This window comes from Rhea pennata, chromosome 20, assembly GCF_028389875.1.
Source record: "Rhea pennata isolate bPtePen1 chromosome 20, bPtePen1.pri, whole genome shotgun sequence".
In the NCBI taxonomy this organism is placed as follows: Eukaryota; Metazoa; Chordata; class Aves; order Rheiformes; family Rheidae; genus Rhea; species Rhea pennata.
Genome location: NC_084682.1, coordinates 9895069 through 9903916, shown reverse-complemented (window position 1 = coordinate 9903916; position 8848 = coordinate 9895069). Strand labels below are relative to the sequence as shown.

General features: G+C 58.2%; 1 protein-coding gene across 1 annotated transcript; it reads left to right on the top strand.

The window, feature by feature from the left end:
* The first annotated feature begins 5822 nt into the window (after window positions 1-5822).
* Window positions 5823-7737, top strand: LOC134149602 (PHD finger protein 7-like). Its single transcript, XM_062592842.1, is given in 5 exon segments — window positions 5823-6070; window positions 6269-6434; window positions 6436-6620; window positions 6757-6870; window positions 7125-7737. Coding segments are annotated over 5 exon segments (1326 nt in total).
* The last annotated feature ends 1111 nt before the right edge of the window (window positions 7738-8848 follow it).

The window sequence follows — 8848 nt, the reverse complement described above, 5'->3', positions numbered from 1 at the left end:
AAAAATCATCCCATTTTGAAGGGATATAAGCCTCCTCATGCTTTGTGCACTTACTGAGATGACTTCTGACGGAAACCTTTTCATTAAACCAATTTCAGCATGCTCTATTTAGTTTTACAGAGGAGGGGAGAGAGATAAGTGACATAGGCTATTTATCGAACGAGTCCAAAATACTGCACTTTACTTAGATTTAAGTACTGAAAACGGTAACTTAATTGAAAGCATTAATTAGGTCTTTGTAACTCTGCTCCTACTGAATAGCACACATGACATGAGGGGAAAGAGGCAATTATTTGGATGATGGAAGAATATCTTGTTACCAGTCGCTCTCCATCTGGCCAGAATAAATGTTGACCTTGTCTTGCACCAGTTGCCTTCCCCAAGGACAGATCCTACTTCTTATTTTAAGTTATTCTCTTCATTAGTTTTTCAGTTTCCCATGACACTTTTCTTCCCCTTCTTGGACAGTCTTAGCTGGTATTTTTCTCAAAACATGAGCCCTCACTCAGCCCACAATATCTGTGTAAAGTGGAGAAGGAAAACATTGCCTCAGAGTACTCCTCTGTCACGGGTTGTACTGGAAATCCCTTGTCCCTTCAGCAGCTTATTGCTCTGCTTCTTTGTCCCATGTTCCTATCTGCCTTGGCCTATATGTCTGCGTTTCTCCCTCCTGTCTTGGGAAAAGGCTTGCTGTCGTTTCAGCTGTACTAGGGCCTGTGTGGTCTGAAGCAATCATTTTACTTAAGCTGCATTTTAAAAATAAAATCTGCTCTCCACATAATTATAGCATTGCATTAGAAAATACTGGATGTCTACATATTGCATACATAGACTGTACTGCCTGCACTGAGATAGCTGCACCATCTGCTCCCCTGCTCCCTTTTCTTACTCCTGCAGACATTAGATAAACACGTTGAGAGAGCAGCAGGCTGTTTTCGATCATGACATATCCGAGCTGTGTTTAAAGTCAAAAGCCTTTATTTACAGCTCAGTGAAGAGAGAGGACTCATAATCAAGGGCAATAAACTAGATCCATAGCAGTTTAATGGTTCAAAGGGATGGGAGCTGTTTATGGCATTCCTGTCACTTCTTGAAAATGGAGAAGGCTCCAAAGAAGAAGAGCAGAGCAGTATAACGCTTCCTGGTTTCCATGAGATGGCTGGCATTCAGTGCTGGGGGTGGGTTTGCAGACACAGAAGTGGGGTAAGTGTACCTTGCCGCTTATAGACTGGGCTGAAGAGAAATTCACAGGCTTCCACCTACTGCATAGTGCTGAAGCAGTATGCAATGTTGGCAGCAATACTTGCAGGAAGACATCCCTCCCTGGGATACATTACCTCAGCTGCTGTTGGTAGAAAAATGGATCTTCCTGCTGCATGGAGAGGAAGGACAGCAATGAAAGGGAAGGAGTACTGGCAACATGGTCCCTGTAACGGCTCAGAAATCAGCCAGTTTTTGTCTCATTCCATGCTATGCAAGAACCCACAAAATTCAATATTCACCTTTGAACTTGGTCTTAATGAACATCGAGTCAGGCTTTATCAACCGAGTTTGGTCAGTCCAATTTTTAACACCACCAAGTGGCTTCCACATCTAAACCAATCTTCTAAATTATAATTGAATTGGGACACTGAAGCTTTGAAATGTTACTCTTGCAACCCTTAATATTTCAGCTGCCCAGAGAGGGATTATCTGCTGAAGGCTATAACCTTGAGTTTAGTCTTACAGTGCAAGATAAAATTGGAATGGTCTCAGACAGGGCTTCTGCAATGTGAAGATGTAATGGTGTCCAGTTAACTTCTCAGTGTTGTGAATCTGAGACTGGCGTTAGGATGAAGTCTTAAACCTGTGGGATTAGCTGCTTCTGTCCTTGCAGGGGTTGTAATGGCTCTGGGCTTCAGTCTTCTGTTCTAGTGCTAACACTGAGTGGCCAAACTGATTCAGGATGAGACTCCTACAGCATGAGCTTGCAAGAAATTCCAAAGCCAAGTTTTTCAAGCTCATGTTCTCTAGAAATGTGCATTTTCCCTCCCATCAACTTTTTTGATTTTACTTGTTTTCTCTCTGATCCTTGGAATTCAATTGTACTGATTTCCTGAGCATTAAACATACATGAATGTTCCCCTAGTCTGCTTAATGGCCCTAGCAAAAAGTATTTCGACTCATTGGCAATGCAATTGGAGCAATCACTGAACAGAGTCTACTCATCAGGACTGGATGTTGGGAACAGTTTTTTTTTTTTTCAGTTAGTGAGCATGCAAAGTTATGATATCAGAAACAGCTCCTGAGAAATGACAAATGGCCTTACAACTGCAGCATAATGATCATTACAACATGGGGTTGCATTTTGTTCTTGAACTGCTGCACACGTTTTATTGAGATGGGAGTAAGGATCCCCTTCAGTAGCCAATACGAATCCAATTTGGGCTTTGGCAATGAGGCATTGCATGAACTTGAAGTCCCATATTTCTGGGAACGTTGCTAAGAAAGGATGATGTGGCTGAGATAAATAGGTGAAAAGCGTTTTGGTGCAGAAGTACCAGCTTTTTTCTGATCCTGAAACACTTCACAGCAGCAGCCTTCCAGTTAATAGCAGTTTATATAGCTGTAACATTGCAGGAGCTCAGGAGTCTGAATTCAAGTTAATGTTGATCTGACAGTCGTCATCTCTCTCAGTATCTGCTGACTAAGCAAGCTGTTCTTGCACCAAACACGATGTACAATATCTACACTGTTCTGCTGGTGATGTTAATAAAATGATTTTAGCAACCCAAAGAGCAGGAGACATTGGTTCTTTAAACTGTATCTATCTTCAGGCAAGTTGACCAGTTTCTTCAGTCTGCTTCAAGAGCACATCTGATATAGTCATATAAAGCTGTTCCTAGCTGATTTCTGTCCACCACCAGTCTCCCACTTACTCAGTCCACAGACATTTCTGCTCCCCTGAGCCCCACCCAGGAAACCTTCCTGGCACTAGCAAGCTTTCTGTATCCCCGGTAGACCTTATTTGTTTATTAAGCCATCCAGCGGAGAGGCTTAAAAAGCCTCTAAATGCAGCTCATGATGACACAGAAATATTTCTTCTTCGGCTCAGTTATTATATGGTGCTGCTTAGCCTGCTCAGGCTAGGGGGTGCCAGCATCTGCCATGAGGTCCTGCATTGAAGCATCGTGTGGATGTAGGCTCCTGTTCTGCATTCATTTGTAGCCAAGGTGCAGATAGGGAAAACTTTCTCCCTCTATTCACCAGTAAGATGATCAGAGGGCTGGAGCATCTGCCCTATGAGGAACAGCTGTGAGAGCTGGGCCCCTTTAGCCTGGAGAAGAGAAAGCTGAGGGGGGATCTGATCAATGTGTACAAGTACCTGAAAGGAGGGTGTCGAGGGGACAGGGACAACCTCTTCTCACCTGTCCCATACGACCAGACAAGAAGCAATGGGCACAAACTGAACCATGGGAAGTTCTGCCTGAACGCGAGGAGGAACTTCTTCAGCGTGAGAGTGACAGAGCACTGGAGCAGGTTGCCCAGAGAGGTTGTGGAGTCTGCGTCTCTGGAGATATTCCAGGCCTGCCTGGATGCAGCCCTGTCTAGCGTGCTGTAGGTGACCCTGCTGAGCAGGGAGGTTGGACTAGATGATCTCCAGAGGTCCCTGCCAACCTTACTGATTCTATGATTCTGTCATGGTCACAAATTGTGAGGAGGGGCTGAGGCAGCAGAGGCTTGTGCTGCCCTTCTGAGGGCCCTGGACACGCTGTGGAGATGGGCAGAGAGGAGCTTCCTGAAGATTCATGGGGGAAGTGTCCTGCCTCTGTGGAGGAATAAGCCCTGGCCCCAGAAGGGGCTGAGGCCTGACCCGCTGGAGAGCAGCTCTGCAGGAGAGGCCCTGGGAGTGCTGGAGGACAGCAAGTGCCAGCAGTGTGCCCTGGTGGCAAAGGCAGCTCACTGGTATCCGGGGCGGCAGGAGGAAGTAGGAAGCGCCACCCCAGGGAGGGAGGTGATCTTGCCCTCTCCTCAGCCCTGCTGAGGCCACCCCCAGGGACCTGTGTCCAGTGCTGCGCTCGCCACGCCAAGCGAGCCACGGAGCTGCTGGAGGCACCCCAGCAAAGGGCTCCCAGGACGGTGAAGGCACTGGCGCTCCTCTCATCCGAGGAAAGGCTGAGCGCGCTGGGCCTGTGCAGCCTGGAGACGGGAAGGCTGAGGGGGCATCTGCGCCGAGCGCAGCAACATCTGAAGGGAGGTCCGGGCCAGACTCTTCCTAGCAGTGCCCAGGGACAGGCAGAGAAGCAGCGGGCCCAAAGGGAAACACGGGAGGCTCCGGCCGAACATAAGGCAAAACTTGTTTACTGTGAGGGTGACAGAGCACCGGAGCCGGTTGCCCAGGGAGGTCGTGGAGTCTCCACGCTTGGAGACATTCCAGCGGCGTGTGGCCAGGGCCCTGGGCAGCCTGCCCTTGGTGACCACACTTGAGCCGGGGGGCACCAGACTAGATGCTCTCCAGAGGTGCCCTCCAGCCTTGCCTGCTGTGCGGCTCTCGCGCGGCTGCCCCGGGCCCGCAGGCAGCCCCAGGGGGAGCCTGGGCGCTAGAGGCGCAGGCTGCAAGAGCTGCCGGCCCCACTGCCAGGCTGGCCGAGGCCTCGGCACCCACCGCCCCCGCGACACTGGGTCCACATTTGGCCCTGGCGCTGCCCCCGCACCAGCACCTGCATCACAGCGGGGCCCTGTGACCCGCCGCCGGTGGCGGGCTGAAAAGGGCTGGGCGGCTGGGGCAGGAGCTGAGTCGGGAGGCAGCACCTCCGAGCTACCTGCGGAGGTGCGGGCAGGGGAGGCAGGGGCTGGCGCGGGGCTGCCCGGGGACCAGGGGGTGCCCCTGCCCGGCGGCTCGGGGTGCCGCGCTGGAGACTCGCTGTGGTCCCGCTTCTCCCGCAGGGTCAGCAGAGGAGCGCGTGGAAGGGAAAACCCGGGGCTGCGGTGCCCGGCACTCTCCAAAGCGCTCTGTCCACTGGCCCGTGTCCGCCATGAAGAGGAAGGCCCCCGACTCGCAGGAGAAGGGTGAGGGCGCCGGGCCCCTGCCCGCGGCTCCCGGCAGCCCGCTGCCCGGCGCAGGTGGTGTTGGAGCGGTCCGTGAGCGGTGGCAGGGGCAGGCAGGAGCTGCCCGAGTGCCCCGCTGCGGAGCCCGTGCTCTCCTGAGCCTGGGCTGCCCAGGCTGGGCACGGGCGCCCGACGGGACCCCCATCCCGGCCATGCCCCCATCCTCTGCAAACCCCATCGCGCCGTTGCCGCAGCTCCGGCCCTGACCGTCCCCCCTTGGCGAGGCTGGGCCAGGGCAAGGCCTGAGGGCAGCTGCTCAGGGATGTGTCCCCAGGCCTTGGCGGGCTGCTCAGTGCTCGTGGCATTTGCTCTCTCCCCTGCAGCCTGCATGCTGTGCCGCCGCGCAGATGTCAGCGCGGACGTCTGCGGGCCGAAGCATGAGAAGAGAGGGCTGTGTGTCCACGAGAACTGCCTGGTGAGTGTGCCCGGGGGCTCCCCCAGCTCGGCCCCAGCACCGCTCTGGGCCTCGGCCACCTCCCGAGCTCCGGCTCTGCTGTGTCCTGCAGTTCTCTGCCAGCTGGCTGCACCAGCGCGGGAGCAGGGAGGAGGGCATCTGCGGATTCCTCCCCGTGGACATCAAATGGAAAATAAAGAGTGCGGCACAGAAGGTGAGGACGTGCCGGGGATGGGGAGGTTTGTGCATGCAGAGGCTCGGGGCAGCTTGGCCTGGGGCACGGGCAAGAGCCACCAGTGCCTCCGAGCAGCTCTGGCAGCGCTGCCGGGAGCGACCTGGCATGGGAGGTGGCTGTGCGGGCTGGGAGGCAGCAAGGCGCAGGGCCCTGGGCCTTTGCTGGAGGAGCGGGGCTGGCCGGGGAGGCGCAGGCACGTGCCCGACGGCTCTGCCGTGCTCCTCGCAGGGCTGCTTCGTGTGCGGCGAGCGGGGCGCTGCCATCAGCTGCCAGCAGAAGGGCTGCAGCCGCACCTTCCACCTGCCCTGCGCCTCTGAGCACGGCTGCGTCACCCAATTCTTCAGGCCCTACAGGTAAGGGCAGCCGGCCCGGCGCCGGGGGTCCCTGCCACGACGCCCCGTGCCAGCACCGGCCGAGCAGCCGAGCGAGCGTCCTGGCATTCTGCATCGGGCCGCGGGGGGCTCCTTCGCCCCCTCTTCGCCCCCTCCGCGGCAGAGTGCGCGGTCTCCGCGCTTCCCGACCTCGCCCCTCTCTATCCCTGCTCCCGCCAGGTCGTTCTGCTGGGAGCACCGTCCGGAGCAGGCAGTGCCAGCACGTCCCACTGCGGAGACGACATGCATCATCTGCCAGGAGCCCGTGGACGAGCAGCTCTCGTACCGCACCATGGTGTGCCCGGCCTGCAAAGGGGCCTGGTTCCACCGGGGCTGCATCCAGGTCGGGGGCGCTTCCCTGGCGCCAGGGGCACGGCGGGGCCAGCCACAGTGCCCCGCTGACGCTGCCTGTTTGTCTCCTGCAGGGACAGGCCGTGCACGCCGGATTCTCCTGCTTCCGGTGCCCGCTCTGCAAGAACCGCAGGAGATTTCTCCCGGAGATGTTTAAAATGGGCATCTCCATCCCCTTCAGGTTGGCTCCCCGCTGCCCATGCTCCCCGCTCCCAAGACAGAAGGGTGCCGGCACTGTGTCACCCCAGGGGCCCGAGGCCGTGGTGGCTTGTGCCAGGCCAGGGCAGGCTCCTGACTTTCCCTTCCTTCTGCGGCAGAGGACCATCGTGGGAGGAAGGCGGCCGCTACCGCGACCTGTACCAGCGGCACAGGCGCTGCGATGCGGCCCGGTGCCTTCACCCGCGGGGCAGGGAGCAGGCAGAGCCGAGCGGGTACGTCAGCCACGCGGCAGATCTGCAGCGGGGGGCAGCATGGCTGCTGTCCCGTTGGTGGCGGCAGGTCGGGCAGGGAGGTAGAGGGACGCCCGGGTGGGAAGGGGGCAGATTGAAGGGGACAGCCCTTTGGCATGGGGGGCCGTGGTGCTGCCTGGGCAAGGGGGGTACCCGCAGCAGTGCTGCAGCCCGAGGGGTCCTGCAAGCAGTGGTGGGTGCTGCTGGAGCTCTGCATGGGCTCTTGGTCTCCCCAGGGGCTCTGGGAGCCGGTGCTTGGCACAAGAGCTGTGCCGGGCACTGCCTTGCTGCGCTCCCTCGGCCCGTGGGGGCCTCGCTGGCATCACGGCCAGCAGCCCCAGCCACCACCGCCACCAACCCGTTTGCTTGGCCAGGCGCTGGGAGCTGCTGCTGTGCTCGTCCTGCGCCGCCCAAGGGGCCCATCGGGGCTGCTCGGGCCTGGGAAACGCCGCCGTGAGCTGGGAGTGCGACGAGTGTGCCGGCCTGGGCCCCGGTAAGAGGCATCGCGGCCAGGGCCCCGCAGGCTGGGGCTGGGGCTGGGGCCAGGCCTGGCAGCAGGTGCTCAGCGCAGCGCTGCAGCAGGGTCTCTGCCTGCGGCAGGGCCGGGGGCACCGCTCGGGGCTCTGCAGCCCCGGGGCCGTGCTGCTGACCTTCCTGCCTCCCCTCGCAGCCTCCAGTGCGCAGCCGGAGCCGGCCGCCCCCAGCACCAGCAGCCAGGCTGAGCCGGCGGCGTCCTCCAGCTCCGCAGCTCCCCGGACCCGCAGCCCGTCGGGCGGGACGGGGCCGGAGCGAAGGCCGAGCCGCTCCAGGCTAGCCCGCCGCTCCCAAAATCCCTACCGGCGGCCGTGAAGACTCCGCCGGAGGGGGTGTGTGGCAGCCCCGAGCAATGGCAGCGGCACCCCGAGCCCCCAAAAATAAAGCTGTTGGCTCATCTCCACTGCGCTGGGAGCTGCCCCGTTCTTTCCTCGGCTTGCGCCTGCTTTGCCTCTCTGCAGGGGCTGATTTGGGGGAGGGCAGGGGTAGGGCTGTGGTGTCAGTGGCTCTTGGCAAGACCTTGCCCAGGAGCTTCCATGCTCTGGGCGGGCCTTGGCCACCTGTGTCTGGCCTTGTTGGCCACAGGAGGTGGAGTGGGCTGAGAGGGAGGGAAGGCCCCTGAGGAGGCAGGGCCCCTTGGTTCCTTTGGAAAGGGAAGGACTGCGAGTGCTGGAGTAGAGGCCTCCCATTTTTCTGGCCAATCTCCACGGCCACAGGGTCACCAAGGCCCCTTTCCCCTTGGAGAGCAGGCAGAAAGTCTGGAGAAAGGCAGACTTCCCTGCGGTGGAGGAGGATGTGGTTAGGGATCGCTTAAGCAAACTGGATATCCACAAGTGCACAGGGGCGCTGCTGGGATACAGCCACGAGTGCTGAGGGAGCTGGCTGACGGCATTGCAAGGCCACTCACCATCAGCATCTTGGAAAGGTGCTGGTGGTGTGGAGATGAGGGGCCTGAGGCCTGGCAGAAAGCAACAGTCAGCGCAGCCTTCTCAAAGGGCAAGCAGAAAGCCCCAGGGAACTAGAGGCCAGCCAGCCTCTCCTCCGTGCACGCGGAGGTGCTGGAGGAGCTCCTCCTCCTGGAGACCATTTCCAAGCCCGTGAAGGGGAAAAGGGGAAGAGGAGCAGTCAGCCCAGCTTCACCAGGCCAAAATCGTGCTTAATCAAAGTGATGATAGCCTTCTCTGCTGAAAGGCGTGGCTGGGTAGCTGAGCAGAGAGTGGTGGATGTTGTCTCCCTTGCCTTGAGCAAGGCTCCCATTACATCCTCTGAGGCAAACTGAGCGAGTGTGGGCTAGCTGAGCAGACAGTGAGGTGCACTGAAAATGGGTAGGAAGGTAGAGCTCAGGGTGCTGGGATCAGTGGCGCAAAGTCTAGTTGGGGGCCTGTAGCTAGTGGGGTAGCCCCAGGTGTCAATCCTGGCTCCCATC